Here is a 20,991-nt window from a genome sequence, read left to right on the forward strand (position 1 = left end):
CCTGATTAAAAAGATTAAATGGTTGAAAAAGAGTAAATGAACAGATGTGTCCCTGCAATATCAAAGCAAATTGCATACTTATCAGAAGTTCCTTCCCCTGCATCAGGCTCACTTATGCTGGACTGTGGGGGCTGACTCGACTGCTCTGGAGTCAAAAACATATCCTGGTTCACTGTGCCACTGGATCCCCGGTCGCCTGTGCCCCATACTTCTCCTCTTCCTTGTCTAACACCTCTTCCTTGCTGTTGACTTTGAGGGCCTGTGAATCCAGCTCTCTCGAAATAGTCGTGGGGCTCATGGCAGTGGTGGTGGGTCTCGGACGAGGATGGCATGCAGCTCTTTGAAAAAGTGGCATGTCTGCGGCTCTTATCATAGAAGATTAGGGTTGGAAGAGAGCTTAGGGGGTCATCTAGTCCAACCCCCTGCTCAAAGCAGGACCAACACCAACTAAATCATCCCAGCCAGGGCTTTGTCAAGCTGTGCCTTAAAAACCTCTAAGGATGGAGATTCCACCACCTCCCCAGGTAACCCATTCCAGTGCTTCACCACCCTCCACTATCCAGTCTACTGCAACTTGAGACCATTGCTCCTTGTTCTGTCATCTGCCACCACTGAGAACAGCAGAGTTCCATCCTCTTTGGAACCCCCCTTCAGCTAGGTGAAGACTGCTATCAACCCCCCCCCCCCCCACACACACACACACTCTTCTCTTCTGCAGACTAAACAAGCCCAGTTCCCTCAGTCTATCCTCGTAAGTCATGTGCCCCAGACCCCGAATCATTTTTGTTGCCCTCTGCTGGACTCTCTCCAATTTGTCCACATCCTTTCTGTAGTGGGGGGCCCAAAACTGGGCGCAATACTCCAGTTGTGGCCTTACCAGTGCCGAATAGAGGGGAACAATCACTTCCCTCAATCCACTGGCAATGCTCCTACTAATGCAGCTCAATGTGCCATTAGCCTTTGTCATAAATATAAAGGGAATGATAACCACCTTTCTGTATACAGTGCTATAAAATCCCTCCTGGCCAGAGGCAAAATCCTTTCACCTGTAAAGGGTTAAGAAGCTACGGTAACCTCGCTGGCACCTGACCCAAAATGAGCAATGAGGGGACAAGATACTTTCAAATCTGGAGGTGGGGGAAAAGGTTTTTGTCTGTCTGTGTGATACCTTTGCCGGGAACAGATCAAGGATGCAAGCTCTCCAACGCCTGTAAAATTAGTAAGTTATCTAGCTAGAAAATGCCTTTTGGTTTTCTTTGTTTTTTGGCTTGTAAATTCGCTGTGCTGGATGAAATGTGTATTCCTGTTTTTGTGTCTTTTTGTAACTTAAGGTTTTGCCTAGAGGGATTCTCTATGTTTTGAATCTGACTGCCTGTAAGATTATCTTCCATTCTGATCTTACAGAGTTGTTCTCTTATCTAGTGTTTTTGTTCTTCTAATAAAGTTCTGATTTTTAAGAATCTGACTGGGTTTTTTGGGTCTTAAAAATCCAAGGGGTTTGTGCTCATCTTGTTTATTCTCAAGCCTCCCCAGGAACGGGAGTGTAAGGTCTTGGAGGGATATTTTGGGGAAATAAGAACTCCAAGTGGTCCTTTTCCCTGGTTCTTTGTTAAAGCACTTGGTGGTGGCAGCGTTTTACCTAATCCAAGGGCAGAGACTTTGTGCCTTGGGGAAGTTTTAACCTAAGCTGGTAGAAATAAGCTTAGGGGGTCTTTCATGTGGGTCCCCACATCTGTACCCTAGAGTTCAGAGTGGGGAAGGAACCTTGACAGCCTTCTTGGCAACAAGGGCACACTGCTGACTCCTGTCCAGCTTCTCATCCACTATAATCCCCAGATCCTTTTCTGCAGAACTGCTGCTTAGTCAGTCGGTCCCCAGCCTGTAGCGGTGCATGGGATTCTTCTGTCCTAAGTGCAGAACTCTACACTTGTCCTTGTTGAACCTCATCAGATTTCTTTTGACCCAATCCTCTAATTTGTCTAGGTCACTCTGGACACTATCCCTACCCTCCAGTTTATCTACCTCTCCCCCCAATTTAGTGTCGTCTGCAAACTTGCTGATGGTCCAATCCATCCCATCATCCAGATCATTAATAAAGATGTTGAACAAAACTGGCCCCAGGACTGACCCCTGGGGCATTCCGCTTGATACTGGCTGCCAACTAGACATCGAGCCGTTGATCACTACCCGTTGAGACCAACAATCTAGCCAGCTTTCTATCCATCTTATAGTCCATTCATCCAGTACATACTTTTTTAACTTGCTGGCAAGAATACTGTGGGAGACGGTATCAAAAACTCTCCCCCAGAGTGACTGATAGCCTCCATTGCTGCCTTGACACGTGTGGTGCTGCTGTGTGTCCCTCCTGTAGCCCTCGCCTACATGCCCCGAATCATCTGCTCATAGATACTGACATTTCTATGGCTGGATCAGAGCTGTGTCTGCACAATCTCTTCTTGCCACGGACGTAGAAGATCCACCACCTCCTGTATAGTCCAGGCAGGAGCGTGTCTGCAGCATGGAGCAGGTATGGTCAGCTGCGCAGTTGCTAGGTGTGCTCTCCATGCTGAGCAAATAGGAAATGGAATTTCAGAAATTCACGGGGTTTTGTCACAGGTTTACTCACCACACTGGCACCTCCTACTTGGAGGGAATAAGCTCAGTTACAGCAGGTGCACCCTCAAGTGCTGGTGCTTTTCCCGTCCTCACCTCTGCCTGTAGACCCGTTATGGCTCCTTTCTCTCCACGTCTGCTTTGTGGCACAGCCCTCTGGCCGTGTCACAATCTGGTTTTCCCACCTTCCGCGGGACTCCTCTAACAAGAGTCCAGCCACTCCTTGCGGCGGCTTGGCAGTCCACAGCTGGGCTGCTCCGTCAGTGGCTAGTGGGTGGTGGGGCAGGGGCCCACTAGTCTGGGCCCTGGCCCAGGGACCCTGCAAACAGCAGCTTCCTTCCAGCTCATTGTCTCTGTTCCCTGGGCCACTTCCCCGCAGCCTCAGTTCCTTCTGCTCCTGCCTCTGGCTCCAGCTCCTTGCCCTCTTCCCAGGGCCTTGAGCTGATAAATCATGGCAGCTCATCAGGAGCTCTCTCTAGCTCCCCCAGTTCCTGTTAGCACCTGCCCTTACCCAGGTGCTGGTCTCTCTCTAGCCTTCTAGGAAGCCAGTTTTCTCCCTAGGGCTCCCTGCAGCAGACTATCTCATTCTGCTCTGCAGCTTCCTTTTACATGGGCCATCTGGCCCCTGACTGGCTGGTCCAGCCGCCACCCTAATTGTCTGTTTTCCCTGCAGCCACTCCTTTTGGCTGCCTGCTGCTCAGCCTCCCTAGGCTGGTTTAAACCCTCTCAGAGCCAGCACAGGGCAGGCACCCCATCACAGGCTTTAAAAGGGGAAGGGCTTATACTTGGCCTCCGGGCAGCGAAGTTCAAAACAGTGACTAGAGCAATCACAGTGGGGTATTATGAGACATCTCCTGGAGGCCACTAAAGTCAATGTAAGTAATGCAGTGTCTACAGCAGGGGTGGGCAAACTTTTTGGCCTGAGAGCCACATCTGGGTATGGAAATTGTATGGCAGGCCATGAATGCCCAGTGGGGAAGGGGGACTCTGGGGGTGTAACATGGGGGAGGGCTCTATAAGGGATGTTACTGAGGTGAGGGGAGAGGGGACTCATGGGATGGGGCGAGGGGGTGCTCTACAGGGCCAGTACTGGAGACTCCTAGGGTCCATGCCGGCAATGACACCAAGGCAGCCGTGCCAGACACTGCTACGGGCGGAGGCACCGTAGCTGGGATGGGTGTGGCCCCTGAGTGGTTTCGAGGATCTTGAGGGTGGTGCCATGGGGGGATTGGGCTTGATAAAAACGTCTGAGAGGTTGGAAGCGGTCCGTGGACCATAGTTGGCCCACCCCTGGTCTACATTGACGCTGCATCATCCTAACTACGTTGACCTAAGTGCTATGCCTTTCGTGGAGGTGGAGTTAAGTTGGTGTAGCGGGCAAGTTACATCATCGGGAGAAACATTTTGGTGTAGTGCTCACAGAGTTAGGCAAGGCAGCTTACGTCGATCTAACTCTTTATTGTGGATCAGGCCTTAGGCTGAATATCAGGACCTCTTCCTAATCTGCTATTCTGTAGAAGAGTGTTCAAAGGGAAGTGGTAGAAGCCTTATTCCTTGTAATTGAAAACTAGATGGCACAAAGCACTGGTGAATATACTGTAGCAAACAATCCTTCATTGACAAGGGACTGTATACCTCAAGAAGTTTTTTCTATCTCTAATTTCAGTGGTTCAAGGAGTTGCATATTTAGTGGCCTGCTTGGGGCAAGAGGGCAGTGTAGGACAAGACAGAAAATATGAAGAGATGATTTAGGGTCTTTATAAATAACTGAATAGGCTTGATAAAAGACACATCAAAAATGCTTTAACAATGCTTTTTTCCTTTAAAAACACTAGAAATTAAATGTAAAAATGAATATTAGTGCATTGCTAGGGTAGACGATATGCGACAATTCCATAAGATATCATTTCTACTGCAATCCTTATTCTGGCATGATGCAGATGTATAATATTTTCCATTTCTTTGTTCCTGGGTAAAAGATAAACCTTAATGTATTAGTGTGTATTTACATATACCATAAAATATAGGTTGTGCAACATGGCTCAGTTATTGTTGAAGTAAAAACAATAACTTTTGGACTTCTTTTTTTGCTTAACGGTGAATTAATGTTTGAGTTTTATTTTAATGTAAGGACATTCCAATCAAATGCTACTTTAAAAACCTAAGATTTTGAAAAACTGTTACAAATATACCCCATTATTTTAATTTTTTTCAGATGGAAAGGATACTCAAGATGAACAGGAAAAAAGCCCAAAGGAACAACTGAAACCAGCTGAAAAGCTAGACGCTAACAATGCTGATGAAAGCAACAAAGCTGATGAAAACAGCAAAGGCGATAAGACTGAGTAAATTTAAGTTATTTTTAAAAACTTTACTTTTCCAAGAAAATTACAAGACCAGCATCTAAATCAAATTTGTCTTTCACAGAATTACCTCTGCAAATCCACCCTATAATAGTCTCATACCTCGTGAGGTCAGGAACTATTTAAAAGCATTTTAATTGTTAAAGGACATGTTTGTCAACCCATAGGACCAATCATGTTTCAGCTGAGAATAAGATAGACCCATGTCTTTAATTCCTCTCGTTCCCCTGGCGACACACTTCTAATGGTTAAGAGCCAATACACCCCCACTGGTTCTTTCCACTCTGTGGTTAAAGGAGCATCAGCTTTTTTCCCCACCATTCTGTAAAACTTTTTGTCTTACAGAGTTGCTGTATCTATACTTGACACTTTGTAAATCAAGCTGGTGGGATTGGAACATGTTATCTATGGCCAGGAATCCTCTATTTGATCCCTCAATGTTAACTACCTTGTCATTCTCCAGAAATCACCTTTCTTGTTGCAGTCATTTCACCCAGAAAGGTGATCTAAATCGAGGCCCTGATTGCTGATCTTTCCTTTATGTGTTTTCACAAAGATAACTCAGTGCTTAATCCTCAACTTAAATTTTTATCCAGAGTGGTATTCAAATTCCATCCTAACCAGATCTCTACCATTCTGGCTGTCTTCCTGAATCTTATGGGCTGCTTGGTAGGACTAAGTTGCATGTTGAGAGGGCCAATAATGATTACGCAGGACCAAACCCTTCTGGAAATCATTCCAGTTGTTCACCTCTTTTTAAGAAAAGCTCAAGGGAAATTATCTCAGCCCAGCAATTGTTAAATAGAGCCAGGACAGTTATGAAAAGGCTCTGGTGCCAGAAGGATTCAAAAGTTATTCTATTAACATAGTAGCTGTCACCACGTCTTGACTCTATACTGTTTCTTTCAGTTCACATCTTTATTCAATACTGTTCTCTTAAAACTGGAGCAAAATCAGATTCTCATTTGTGGAGGGCAGTCCTTTAGTCCCTTTTCAGTTAAAGATTCTTACAATATCTACCTGGAGATTTCTAATCTCCTACAGTGGCTCTGCAGGGACAATCCTGTGAAAGAGCAAGTATATTAAGCACTATTACAAACACCGTACATAACACAATGGGGGCCTAGTCCATGACAGGGATTCCTAAGTGCTATGTTTATTATCTGGAGTTCACAGTGTGCGTTGCCTCAGGCTATCCTTTTCTGATACACCTTCCTTTCATGCTTCTTTGGACTCATGCTAGATCTCAGGGAGGAGAGGAACTGATTGAGGTCATGGATCTCTTATATTTGTGGCTGGAACTTTCGTATCTGAGGCTGATGCCTGCATGTCCCCTAACAATAGCTTTGATCGTTCCAGGACTTGCAAAAGGTGGCTTTCACCTACAAAAGTACCGATACTAAGTAACCTTACCCATATAAATGTACACTTAGGCCTGGTCTACACTGGGGGGAAATCGATCTGTTACACAACTTCAGCTACGTAAACAACGTAGCTGAAGTCGACGTATTTAGACCCATTCACCGCGGTGTTTTCACTACGCTGAGTCGACTGCTGCTGCTCCCCCATCGACTCTGCCTGCGCCTCTCGCTGGAGTACAAGAGTTGATGGGAGAGCGCTCGGGGGTCGATTTATCGCATCTAGACTAGACGCGATAAATCAACCCCTGCTGGATCGATCGCTGCCCGCTGATCCGGCCGGTAGTATAGACATACCCTTATTTACTCAGCATCTCTGTAGTTACATATGAAGTTTATTTTGTATCAATTTATAACCATAAATTTTATGTAAAGAAAACTTGTCTTAACTCATAAAGCTCTTATATGAATCAAATTATACTGTACTTAAAAGGCTTCAGTATTACACAGTAATATATTTAGAAACCGTATGGTTTTAGTACTGCACTGAGAAAGTTTTTGCTTGATGTTATTTAAGAATATTGACCTGTGAGTTTAAAATTGAAGATTTCAGCCTTTATTTTATAAATTACACTTCATTATTGTACAAAAAGATGCATAAATCAGTTTCATAACGAGGACAGGACATTTCTATTCCAGATCTTTTCTCCCACTAGCAAATATGTAAGTGATCTCTCAGATTGTATTCCAGTAACATGATTCATCAAATTATAAATTTGTCCCAAACCTTAACTATTGTTAGAGAAAATATGCTTGTGAAGGAAATGGGCCTTTGGTTCCTGCAACAGGTAGAGTTGATAATGGACAGTCTCGGTGAGCTGAAGTTTTTGCCACGTCGAATTACTCATATTCAAGTCATCTGTCTACTTCCTGACCTGGGATCATGTTGGCAGGATTCTGAGTTGGGTATCTGTCTTAACTTTGCAATTCCTAGCATATCATAACTTTAATAACAAGTTAGGAAATATGAAGTTCAGATAGATATTAAACTTCTGTCATTAGGGAAGGGAAGGACAGGAATGAGTCCCAAATGTTGTTTTGAATATCCTTTTTATTTTTCTCAGTTAGTGTCATGTTAGCATTCTTGCTGTACAAGACACAAAGATTAAGACAATCTCTTTCCAATTTAAAAGAAGCACTGTCTTTTTCTATTATTATTATTTTATTTTATTAATTTTATTATGAATTCACAAATTGTGGGTGCCACACAAAGAGGGGTTTGAATGAGGAGAGCAGTAGATTTGTCAACTGTAATTACAAGAACATTCCATACCTATGGGACAAACAGTGTTAGATTGAAAGCAGGCTTTTGTATTCACTGCCTTTACAGTAATTTTATTGACTGATTACTCTTTTTCTGTAAATCAGTTAGTTGAACATTATATATGTGTATACTCTATATTTCAAAAGGTGTGATGAGAGCAAACAATCAAAAGGTGAAGACAAGGAAATCCAGGTGAGTATTTGATCTATCAGAAGATTGTTCCAGTTAAAAATAATCCTTTATTTCCTTTTAAGTTTTTTCTTTGACTATGATGCATAAGAATGTTGCAGACCTGTATTCTGGCATATGCAATAGCAGCAAGTTACATTAAGACAGTAACTTTTATGGAGAAACATTTTATTTTTATATTTTGTAGTAGGGCTTACTATTTCCCCTATAATACATACAAACTTCTGTTGCAAACGTCTGCAATAGTAAAAATGCTCCAGTATGAATGTACACTATAACTTGAGTTAACAGAATGGTTTCATATTCGTTACCCGTGAGCTGTATATGGCCCAACCAAATATTTCATAAGGCCCAGGGCCTGCTTCAACACAATATACTAACGGACAATTCATTAACGTTTTGTCGTCATGTTTACATCATTTTAGTTTACACAAGAGTGTAAATAGACAATACTGTACATAGGTTGTTTGTATCTAAATACATATGACACAAGCTGAACTTAAAATATAAATCAATATAGGTGACTTTAAATCTTGTTAAAACGTGTACAATCTGTTTTGCCCACACAAGGTTGTGCTTAGGTTTATGTGGCCCTCCTGTGTAATAGGGTTGGGCACCACTGACCTGAATCATACAAATAAGAAATCCTCAGGGTGTTTTTATCTCTATTGTTTTACAGGATAAAGAGAAAGATAATGATGATGAAATACAATCTGAAGAATTCACCAGCCATGAAGAACTATTAGGATATTTGGTAGGTGTTAAATTTATGTTGAGCCAAGTTTGATGGAAAATTTAATGAAATATTTAATGTAGCGTGTAGTTGATTAAGACTGTAGTCAAAAAGTAGAAGATACATTGAATGTAAAACATAGGTAGTCTGTTAATTAAAAAATACTACTTTTATGTATGATGATTCCACCTGGAACAAAAATTTGGATTGGGATTCTGATGGGAAGAAAATCTAAGAGAAAATATACTTCAGGCGTGCTGGCAGTTTCTCGGAGATCGTATCAAAGGCATAACAGCAAACTATCCCAAGGTGAAGGTAAGATAGGAAGAACAGTAAGAGGCCAATATGGCTGCATGAGGCACTCTTTAATAGCCTAAAAATAAAAAAAGGATCCTATTAAAAAGTGAAAATGTGGACAGATTGTGAAAGATAAGTACAAAAGAATAGTACAGGCATATAGGGACAAAATCAAGAAGGCTAAGGCACAAAATGAGTTATATCTAGCAAGGGACATAGAAGGAAATAAGAAGAGGGTCCATAAATACATTAGGAGGAAGAGAGATGAAGGAAAGAATAGGTCCACTGCTTAGTGGGGAAGGAGAATGAATAATGGACAACATAAAGATGGCCAAGGTGTTTAATGCCTGCTATTTCGCTTCAGTCTTCACTGAAAAGATTAATTGTGACTTGATGATTAACACAATTAATATTAACAAGAGGGAAGGAACATAAGCCAGAATATGGAAAGACTAGGTTAAAAAAATTGAGATAAATTGGATGTATTCAAGTCAGCAAGGCTGTTGTATTAATTTAAATGGAATAAATGGGCCAAAAGAGTCAAAGATTAACATGACCCTGTCACTATCCAACAGCAAACAGTGTTAAACACAGTTTGGGGTTTGGTATACAGAGAACTCAGCCTGCTTAATACCATGGCAAACACACGAAAATAACAGAGGAAATTCAGTGTTAATAAATGCAAAATAATGCACAATGGAAAACTTAATCCCAACTATACATACAAAATTATGGGGTCTAAATTAGCTGTTACAACTGAAGAAAAAGATCTTGGAGTCATTATGGATAGTTATCTGAAAACATCCACTCAATGTGCAGCAGCAGTCAAAAGCAAACAGAATGTTGGGAATCATTAGGAAGGGGATAGATAATAAGACAAAAAATATATTGCCTCTATATAAATCCATGGTACACCCCATCTTGAATACTGTGTGCAGATGTGGTTGCCCCATCTCAAAAAAGATATATTGGAATTGGAAAAGGTTCAGAAAAGGACAACAAAATGACTAGGTGTATGGAACAGCTGCCATATGAGGAGAGATTAATAAGATTGGGATTTTTTAGCTTGGAAAAGAGACGATTAAGGTGGGGATATGATAGAGGTCTGTAAAATAATGACTGGTGTGGAGAAAGTAAATAAGGAAGTGTTATTTAATCCTTCTCATAATACAAGAACTAGGGGTCACAGATGAAATTAATAGGCAGTAAGTTTAAAACAAACAAAAGGAAGTATTTCTTCACACAACACACAGTCAACCTGTGGAACTCTTTGCCAGAGAATTTTGTGAAAGCCAAGACTATAACATTGTTAAAAAAATATATAGATACATTCATGGAGGATAGGTCCATCAATGGCTATTAGCCAAGATGGGCAGGGATGGTGTCCCTAGCCTCTGTTTGCCAGTAGCTGAGAATGGGCGACAGGGGATATATTACTTGATGATTACCTGTTCTGTTCATTCCCTCTGGGGCACCTGGCATTGGCCACTGTCAGAAGACAGGATACTGGGTTAGATGGACCTTTGGTCTGACCCAGTGTGGCCATTCTTATTTTTTCAACAGTTTATTAAAGATGAAGAAAAAACCATTAAAGCATTTGAAATGTAAAATATTAAAGTTTTTGTTTTAAAAACATCCCTTATTTCCTTTCCCTTTAGCTGAAGAGAGTTTTTAGAAAGAGAACCCCTTTGTTTGACAGTTTTTTACATGGTATTAAAGGTGGCAGTAGCTGTTGAGATGGTGGAGCCGTTGTTGCTGAGGCCTGATCCTTTTTCCTAGAAGACAAAACAAGACAAACGCATACCAGAGGGGATAGAAGTGAACCGCAAAGATAGGAAATACAGCTTCTGTCTCTGATGCTGCCTCACGCTTGCAACCTTACTGCTGGAAAAACATGGACATGGCACATGGTCTTATTAGCCACTCCAAAATCTGCAAAAGTGTATCAGCATTGGGCTGTTAAAGAGGGAGCTAAAAGTAATGCCCTCAGGTCACAGGCTCACAGCAGTGTTGTAAAATATGCAGTCCTGGTTGGCAGAGCCAGATTCTTTTATTAGACAGAAGATGAAAAGAGAAGAATAGGAAAGAGAATTAATAAGGTGGTAAAGAAGAAGGTCACGCTAGGGCAGGTGCGGGTGTGTGACAAAGTCACATCCCAGATGTTGTTTGGGATTTAGCTAGAACCAGTGAAAATGACAATGTCATCTGGGTCTCTCTTGGCTTGGTTTGGTCAGGATATTTCTCTGGATTAGGATAGTGATGGCACAGTGGTGTCATGCTGGATCTCAAGGTCCCAGGAGATGATGGGGCCTGGCAATCATCATGAAATCACTCCTTCCCCCTCTTTCAGTCAGTCAGTGTCTCAGTAGCCAGCTTTTCCACCAGTGTCTCTTCTTGAGGACCCCAAAAGGGAGTGATGGTCAGGATAGCCTTTCATCATCCCTTCATTATTTTGTTTACCAGTTTTGGTTCACCAGTTTTTCAGTCCCACACTTTCTTGTTCACCAGGCATGATCTTAACACAATCCTTGAGTTATAGCAGTAGTGCTTTTTGGAGTGGGGGGCCGGGGGGGGACGACAGACTAATTCTGTCTGTCTCGCTTTTGTGTCTTTTCCCATCAACATTTGTTGGTAAAGGTTATTGTGACATTTTATGAATATTACTTTTTATAGTGGAGCTCACAATTAGGATAAATTTGTAGGCCCAATTATCACAGTAGACCTGATTAAATTAACTGTAGGATACTTACAAATCTAGCTAAAGCAATCACAGAACCATTAGCGATTATCTTTGAGAACTCATGGAGGATGGGTGAGATCCCAGAGGACTGGAGAAGGTCAAACGTAGTACCTGTCTTTAAAAAGGGTAACAGAGAACCTGGGGAATTATAGACCAGTCAGTCTAACTTTGATACCTGGAAAGATATTGGAATAAATCATTAAAAATTAATATGTAAGCACCTAGAGGATAATAGGATGATAAATAATAGTCAATACGGATTTGTCAAAAATGTCTCATATCAAACTAACCTAATTTCCTTCTTGGTCAGGTTTACTGCCCTAATGGTTAGGAGGAAGCATGAAATGTGAGATTTCGATTTTTAGTAAAGCTTTTGACACAGTCCCCCACGTGACGTTCTCATATGCAGACTAGGGAAGTATGGTCTAGATGAAATTACTATAAAGTGGGTGCACAACTGGTTGAAAAGCTGTGCTCAGAGTAGTTATCAATGGTTCATTGTCAAGATGGGATGATATATCAAGTGGGGGTTCCTGCAGGAATCTGTCATTGATTTGGTGCTATTCAGTATTTTCATTAATTACTTGGATAATGGACTGAGAGTACACTTATAAAATATGCAGATGACACCAAGATGGGAGGGATTGCAAGCACTTCAGCAGACAGGAGTAGAATGCAAAATGATTTTGTTAAATTGTAGAATTAGTCTGAAATCAACAAGATGAAATTCAATAAAGATAAGTACAAAGTATTTCACTTAAGAAGGAAAAATCAAATGCACAAATACAAAATGGGGAACAACTGGCTAGACAGCAGTACTTCTGAAAAGGATTTTGAGATTATAGTGGATCACAAACTGAATATGAGTCAGGAATGTGATGCAGGTGAGAAAGAGGCAAATATAGTTTTGGGGTGTATTAACAGGAATATAATGGTATGTAAGATGCAGGAGGTAAATGTTCCACTCCATTTGGCACTGGTGAGGTTTCGGCTGGAGTACTGCATCCAGTTTAGGGCATCACAGTTTAGGAAAGATGTGGAGAGAGTCCAAATTGGAGAGAGTCCAAAGGCAAGCTATAAAACTAGGTATATTTTATCTTGAGAAAAGAAGACTGAGGGAGGGCCAAATAACAGTACTCAAATGTGTTAAGGGCTTAGCAGATATATGTGACTGCTGCTTTCCAACAGAGCCTGGCTACTTCCTGGTTCGGGACCCTTCCCCTTACCTAGTCAGAAGAAAGGAAATAGAGTCAGAAGGGGGCTGATGTCAGTTGTAGTCTTCTGCTTAGCAGATCCATCGCACATGGGATCAGTCCTGGAATTTGCCTCCTGCACAAGATTATGCAGAAAACTTCCTTTTCTCTGCCCAGTAGCAAGAGAGCAATGGAAAGTAGGCTGTTTTGTGCTCTGCTAGGGGAGCATTGATCTCAATACCTTATTATGCTGATCCATTCTTGTATCTGGCATCTGTATCTTGGTTTGAATTACACATTTTGGAATTGCTCTTGATGCCCACTAACCGTCTTCACTGGAATACTCTGCTGTTTAAATATGAGGCTCTAAATGTTTAGCTTCTTTCATTATAGAATTTCTGTTTTTCTCCAGTTCACCCACTGCTGTCTCTCCTTGCTTCCTTGTTGAACTTTAGCTTTCAGTTGCGATTTGTTCAGTCTCCTGTTCGTTAGCATCTGGGCTGAAGATGCACCCATCTCCATTGTTGAGTTTTAACACTTTCAGTGATTGAGTTGCTGTCCCTCTTTACTTGCTTTAGTTAAAATATAGTATGCTTATTGTTCAGGTAATCTATTTGGAGAAAATATGGACTGCATAAATTTTGAGTGATACTTTAGTTCAGTGGTTCTCAAACTGTGGGTCAGGATCCCAAAGTGGGTCGTGACCCCATTTTAATGGGGTTGCCAGGGCTGGCTTAGACTGGCTGGGTCCCGGGGCCAAAACCTGAGCCCCACGGCCCGGGGCTGAAGCCCGAGGGCTGCAGCCTTGGATGGCGGGGCTCAGGTTACAGGCCCCCTGCCTGGAGCTGAAGCCATTGGGCTTCTGCTTTGTTCCCCTGCCCAGAGTAGTGGGACTCGGGCTTTGGGCCCCCCCCGACCCAGGGCAGCGGAGCTCGGGCAGACTCAGGCTTCGGTCCCCACTCCTGGAGTTGTGTAATAATTTTGTTGTCGGAAGGGGGTCGTGGTACAATAACGTTTGAGAACCCCTGCTCTAGTTTTTTTAGAAGCAATGAAGAATACAGTGGCTTTCTGTTTTAGAAGAGCTTATATTTTAATGTGATTTATGATAACCTTAGTCATCACTACCATAATTTCATTAGCTCAAAAAAAAATCCACTGGTGTTAGTAATCTATTATCAGCTTCCCTTTACTAAATATTTATTTTGCATGTTTGTTATTAGCTGCTGTTTTGTTTATAGGATTCTCTTTGAAAAATAGTGATGCAAACTCAAACAGAACAAATACTGTTTGTTTTTAAAAGTAATCTCAATTGTCCATTGATAAATTATTTGGTGTATTGGTTGCTTTGTGATTACATAGATATTGAGATACTGGCTTTGACTTGTAAAACCTTGAGTGTCTTGGGACCTGCCTCTCTCTGCATGCAATATTGTCTCAGTTGTGATCAATAAAGGTGGTCAAGCTGGAATCTTCTCACTTTAGGAGAAGATACTGATCGGGCAGTTTTGTGGGGGCCCCTAACTTTGGAATTCATGTCCGCCTCTGAAAATAGACTGAATTTGTTAACCTTTGGGGCTTGCTTCAAGGCTCTTTTATACACTCAGGCTCTTAAGGAAAGCAGCTGAGGCTTAAATTCACTTTGGGTTTTTTTTGCTATTTGGGGAATGATAAAGCTGCTGAATTTGTTGATTCTTGTATGAATATTACTATGAGAAAATTATATAAGCGTGTAACTCCAATTGGTACTCTTAAAGGTGTTTCTATATAAACTGAAATAAAATTTGATGTTACAAGCAAAGCAGTAAGTAATCTAATCGCTCATCTATGCCATAGATGAAAAGTTAGATTGTCTCCTTCGTCTTTTAAAATGTGTTTTGATTTTTCACCTTTTTTTTCCAGCAAAGCTTTGAGATACTGAGTGAAGATGATGCATCCTTTATCTTAAAGGTTACACAAACCCTTACGAATGCATTGGTGGAATATCGGCAACAGGTTGCACCAACAAATGTAATTTTGTATATTTTAGTAAATGATTGAATCTGTCTTGACTTCTGTGACCTATAAAGAGTACAGATCAGGTATTCATACTGGAACAGAATGGACATGGGTGCAACCTCCAAGTTTTGGCCATCGAGATTTTGAAAGATTTATAGTGAAGATAGTATGAGAAAATCATAGCTTTTCCTGTACAGTTGTAACATTTTTTTGCTTCCCTTTGATTGCCGACTAGAAGTGCATGAAATATTCTAATAAAAGTTATGACAATTTGCCTGATTTAGGGGCCATTTTAAAAAAAGTATTTGAAATCTTGTTCTACATTTTCTTCACTATATCTTATTGAAAGTTTGAAATCCATTTTGGCTTAAAAGTTCATACCTTTGAGTGATACCATTTTTGGTGCCTAAAAGCCATGTGGGCTGGAGGATTAAGCAAAGAGCTTGAAGCTAGAACATCCTAAATCCTGCTTCTGTCTTTTCCAGTGATTGGCCTTATTAGTGTGTTCTCATATACACACTATTAAGGCCCAGTCCTGCAAACATTTAATTATGTGCATAACATTATTCATGTGAGTAGTTCCACTGACTTCTGTAGGACTATTTGCATGAGAACACTTCAATCTTTTTGATCACTCAATTACAGACCTAAAAGTGGCAATTCTTCAACAAAAAAACTTCAAAAACAGACTCCAATGAGCGACTGCTGAATTGGAATTAATTTGCAAACTGGATACAATTAATTTAGGCTTGAATAAAGACTGGGAGTGGATGGGTCATTACACATTATTTCCCCATGTTTATTCCCCCTCCCCCTTCCTCAGATGTTCTTATCAACTGCTGGAAATGGCCCACCTTGATTATCACTACAAAAGGTTTCTTTCTCCCCCTCTGCCTCCCCGCTCTCCTGCTGGTAATAGCTCACCTTACCTAATCGCTCTTGTTACAGTGTGTATGGTAACACCCATTGTTTCATGTTCTCTGTGTATATAAATCTCCCCACACTGTATTTTCCACTGAATGCATCTGATGAAGTGAGCTGTAGCCCATGAAAGCTTATGCTCTGATAAATTTGTGAGTCTCTAAGGTGCCACAAGTCCTCCTTTTCTTTTTGCATGAGTAAAGTTACACATGTAATTAAGTATTTGCAGGATTGGGTGTAGGTCAGTAAATATATAATTATCCTAATTTTCTTGTCTGTGTCAAAAGCAGGAATAAAACTCTGATCTTTTGGGCCTTCATCCTGTGCCTAATACATTGCTCCAAGGTACCCTGCCTCAGGGTACTTTGGAAAATTGGGAATCACAAATTTCCAATAGTATATAAAGCTTTTGCTTTCATGACTGGTGGTTTATGGAGATATGGGCTCTTTAGTGTGGTTTTTTTGGCTAGCACATTGTGCCTTTTTGTCACTGGAGTGGGACTTAATGATAGCAAATGTTCTTTCCCTAAAAATTTTACTTGCTACTAACTCTAGCATAACAAGTTTTTTAGATGTACGTTTTTGGAAACTCTTATTTATTTAACCCATCAGTCTGGAGTTTTTTTGGTGAAGATACTGTTCCTGTTTCTTCTCTCCTGAAGTGTTCTCCTGACCTAATTTTAAGAGTTGATTGTTTAAAAAACTTGAAAGAAGTTATGCATGCAATTTTCTTTAAACTTTTAGGACTCTTTAGATTCTGAACCAAACCAAGAAAAAACAATTGAACATTCCACAGAACAATCTGAAGCGACTTCGGTGGATATTAGTGACTCTAACACTGGTAAAGCTTTAAGAATTTAAGACTCCATTTCTTGAAATATATTTTAACCCTAACATTGAGTTGTGTGAAAACTTCTAGTATTTTTTTTTCTGCTTCACTGAAGCAGAGTTTCAAAATGATCAAGTTCAAGTAGTTTACATTAATGGGGTTCTCTTTCTCCAGAGATATAGGAAGGTATATCAACCAATCAGAAAATAAAGGCTATTCACACACTAAATTTAAATGTAGAAATATATGGGACTTTTAAAATTTATGGCTCATTAGATTGTCCCACTGGAAATGAATGGGAGAGTTCTTTGTTTCCTGCAAGCACATGCTAGTCTTTAAATGGACAACAAATATGCAGTTTGAACATTTGCAACTTAAAATGTTCTAGCTCTTGTTGAATTGATAGAGGCTAATTATTTTAAAAAAATTAATGTGCTCAGAAAAGTCTTTATTCCCAAAGAAAGAATGCAAGTTCTGAAGTCTTAAAACTTGAATTGAAGTAGGAGAAAAGTATGTTTTAAAAAGATTATCTCCAGCATCTAAATGTGCTGGTCTGGAGAGAGGGAAATGTGATTGCACTTCCAGGAGGACTGATGAGGCTGGGTCATTGCATGGAAGCAAACAAGTCCATGATTTTGGTGCCGTGTTCCTGAGTTAAGAGGGTTCATAGTCAGTCTTTTTTTTCCTTCCTCCTCCTCTCCCCCTTGAAGAGGAATAGACTAGACTCAGGTCCAGTCCACTCATGGAAATTGCAGAGTTAACTAAATTGATTTCTTAGCCAGCTTAGTTAAATGAGTGCAACTCTCCTTTATCCAGCAGCTGAACACTTTACAGCTTCTTAGCCTCCGTGGTTCTGCTCCTGATATATCAGTACAAGAAACTTGCGTCTTTCTACCGAAGGAGTTCATTCTTGGGACTAACAGGTTCTGTTTTTGTCATACCATTTGGTTTGATGGGGAACACACTCCCATGCCAGTAAATAAAAATATCCAGAAATTCCAGTGCACCTCCTTTCGCTGTAACTTTTTGATAAGGTGACAATATTTCCTAAGAAGCATAGCATCTTAAAATTTCGATTAACATACCATTAGTGAAACTTGGAATTACCTGCAGTATATGAAGTTTTGGAACTATGTTCTTTTTTTTGTATACATAGTGGAAGTAACTTTTTTTTCCTTGCAGGGTTTTCAGCAAATTATGTGTCAGACAGGAGGCAGCATCCTGCCCAACAACCTTATAACAACACCGCAACAAAGTCTAATGTTAGTGGAACATTCATGAAAAACGATTCACAATCAGTGAACTTTTCAAAAAACAATGCTACAAATTGGAAACGTGGGACTTTTCAATCCACATTTAGAAGATTAAGTAATGAATTAGAGTCTGCTGCTGAAGAGCAATATCCCTCCTCTTCTCAAAACATGTTTAATAGGAAGTTTTCATCTGCTACTGAGAGAGATGCACCCCAAAACTCTTTAACTGACTCTTTGAGAACATCATATGAAAACGATGTCACTACTGAATTTTTCAATAGTGTAAGAAATATGGATGCTGCTGAGGTTACGGCTACTCTACAGAAAATAGCAGCCACAAATCCAGCCTTCAGAGGTAATCTACTTGCATATGTATAACTTAATTTTGTTTGTAGTAATTTTTTTTAAATGATATCGTCAAAGTGGAGCAGAGCTGTACAGATAAAGTGTATTTTGTGGATTTATAAGGACAGAAGTTGTTGTCTTCTTTTAGTTCTTAATATTTTCAATTTGCCACTTTGTCAGGACCCACACTCTTTCTTAGGGGTGAATGTCAAAATGCTTGTTCTCCTCTGAAGATGTCATATGTATCTTAATTTTTATTGCCTTTCGGTATTTTCCTGTAAGCTCTTAGTAACGTTAACAAGTTTTTCCTATCATGAAGATTCAATTGACTAAAATCAAGCATGCCTTCTTTTAATAATAATAATAAATAATAAAAAAGTGAATCTAGGACTTGTATGGTAGTTAGTATGATGTTGTCTTTAGGGTTTGAGATTTATGGCATGTAAGAAGCCTTTGCTTGTACAATTCTTAGGAAGATGTGTACTCATACTCAGTAATATTCTCAGTAAACAGCTCTTAATCAGGAGACAAGTATTTTCATCTCTCACTATAAGCTCCTAAGAGTCCCAGCTTCTGAACTCTCCCATATCTCTATATCCAACTCGTCTGCTACCCTCCCCTGACAAGCAGCTTATCCTCATTTCTAAGCCTCAAACACACAATTTCTATGTCCACCTGAAAATTTGGTAGCATTCTGATCATTAAGACTCCTGAGATAATTCTAATAAAATATGTATACATTTGTTTCATTTAGTATGAAATCTTCCAAAACTCATGAAAATGTCCAGATGTTTCATTAGTACATTTATGTATGTTTGTTTTAAAATAATCATTATTAGAAGAACTTTATCAGCAAATCACTCATCTTCTCTTCTCCCTTTTTTATTAAAGGTATTGACATTCCAAATGTGATAAGGATCTTGACTGAAAGTGGGACTCTTAGAGCACCAAACAGCAACAGTGTGCAGTGATATGGGAAAACAAGAAGTGAAATTAATATCGGAATGTGTAAACTGAAAATTTGTCACTTGTATGCAATTAATTTCAGTCTGTACAGTGTTACTTGTTATAACTCCAGAGTACTCGTTTGATTTTGCAGATTTGCGTGTTATATTTATTTCTCCCAATAGCTGGAATTTCTGTATTTGTGGAAAGAGACTATAATGTTGATTAAAAAAAAATATTTTTCCTTTGTTAAAGATTATCACTTTTTAAAATTACCCAAAAAATGGTTTAGCAATATCTTGGCTCGAAAGCTTTTGGGTTTTACATAGTGGAGGGCTAATCTTTTTTCTTAATTCTTCATAAAAATAACTAAAGAAAGGAATTGCATGGGTAGAGTAGAATATACAGGCTTGAACCTTCTAGGTCATTAGTTCAAATTTGACTCAAGATTATCTGTACCCGAAAGATACTTCCTTTTGCAGCTATTCTTTGGCCACTGGACCTGATCCAAAGCCCCCTTTTAGTCAAGAGAGAGACTCCATTGATTTATGTGGGCTTTGGATCAGGCCCCATCGTGTGAAATAAGATTATAATGTCAGTCTGGTTCCTGGTTGAGGTGTCCAAATTGCATGAAACCCATCAGTGTTGGAAACTTAATTGGAAGACTCCGCAAACAGGTCAGAGATTGATATGTGTCTCCAAATGATCTAGTCAGGTCATGGTTGAGATACAGTGCAGTGATTTTGTTTGCTCAGTGAGAAACGTAACCCAGTGGTTATCTCTGCCTGCTGTGTCCTGCATAATATCTATGAAGCAAAGGGAGAATAGTTGCCACTGGGGTGGAGGGCGGAGATGGAACGGCTGTCTACCGAGTTTGAACAGTCAGACACGAGCGCTGTTAGAAGAGCTCTACACAGATCCATACAGCTCAGGGAGGCTTTGAAAAGAGCACTTTAACAGTGAGCCACAGTAGTGTGTTGTGGTGTACTAAGCTCTAGCTGGCTCTGTAGTTTGGGGGCTTGTTTGGAATTTTTATGGTGCTTGCTGTACATTTATGATCATTACACTGTTTGCCACTGATCCTAGGAGTTGTGTCACAGTAGTTGTTATTGTATAAGTGCTTTCACTAATGCCAGGCATTCTGCAGCACAGATTGGGATCTAATAAAGATGAATTATTTTCCAAACAATCGAGATTAATTGACTAACAAAAACACTTCAAAAAATGTGTGTGCAAGCTAAAAGAAAATCCATACATTTAAGCTTTTAATATTAACAGAGTTTAAAGAAGGGAAAGGAACATTCATGTCTATTTTAGTTACACATACATCAACCACGGCTTTCACAGGTTTGTGCATGAGAAGCTGTGATTGTCCTTAATGTCCCCAAGGGTGGAGAAGTAGGGTTAGGGATGTGGCCCCTGATGCCAAGTGGAGTGTGGCTTGGAAAGTGTAGAGAGGTGTTATACTGGAATTCTCCATGGACTGCAAAGGGAGGCGAGCTGGGATTGTTGAACCTGTAGGTCTACAAGAGTCTGCAGCATCTGTTTTTGCTCCTGGAGAAGCCCCATTATGTCTTGGTGCATCTCCCTCTCCTATTCCTGCTGAGATTCCTGGGCCTGGCTCCTGTCCTCTCTTTCCTTCTCCATACAATCTTCAATATTCATCCTCCAGGCCCTCTGTTCAAGGTCTGATGCAACACTGCCTTACAAGATCTTGATCAACATGTCATTCTGAGTCCACATCATTCAGGCATTCCATGGCTGCAATGGCAGCAGCTTCAGACAGAACACACAGAGGGACCGTTGTTAAGGTTAAAATTTTGTCATGGTTATTTTTGGTAAAAATCAGAGAGGTCAGAGGCAATAAACAAAAAATCACGGGAGCCGTGATCT

At 40.4% G+C, this 20,991-nt stretch overlaps 1 protein-coding gene across 4 annotated transcripts in view; it reads left to right on the top strand.

The window, feature by feature from the left end:
* Positions 1 to 20,287, top strand: part of LOC125631933 (uncharacterized) — a 61,953-nt gene extending 41,666 nt beyond the window's left edge. For 3 of the 4 annotated variants that reach the window (XM_075125503.1, XM_075125505.1, XM_075125504.1), the window contains 7 exons: positions 4,829 to 4,958; positions 7,805 to 7,850; positions 8,527 to 8,601; positions 14,710 to 14,817; positions 16,471 to 16,567; positions 17,738 to 18,163; positions 19,045 to 20,287. In XM_075125503.1, coding sequence (XP_074981604.1) covers positions 4,829 to 4,958; positions 7,805 to 7,850; positions 8,527 to 8,601; positions 14,710 to 14,817; positions 16,471 to 16,567; positions 17,738 to 18,163; positions 19,045 to 19,124 — 962 coding nt within the window. In that variant the 3' untranslated portion in view covers positions 19,125 to 20,287. The remainder of the gene's footprint in view (positions 1 to 4,828; positions 4,959 to 7,804; positions 7,851 to 8,526; positions 8,602 to 14,709; positions 14,818 to 16,470; positions 16,568 to 17,737; positions 18,164 to 19,044) is intronic. The other variant, XM_075125506.1, reaches the window with a different exon arrangement.
* Positions 20,288 to 20,991: the final 704 nt, after the last annotated feature.

The sequence above is a fragment of the Caretta caretta genome, chromosome 2 (genome assembly GCF_965140235.1).
Source record: "Caretta caretta isolate rCarCar2 chromosome 2, rCarCar1.hap1, whole genome shotgun sequence".
Classification (NCBI taxonomy): Eukaryota; Metazoa; Chordata; order Testudines; family Cheloniidae; genus Caretta; species Caretta caretta.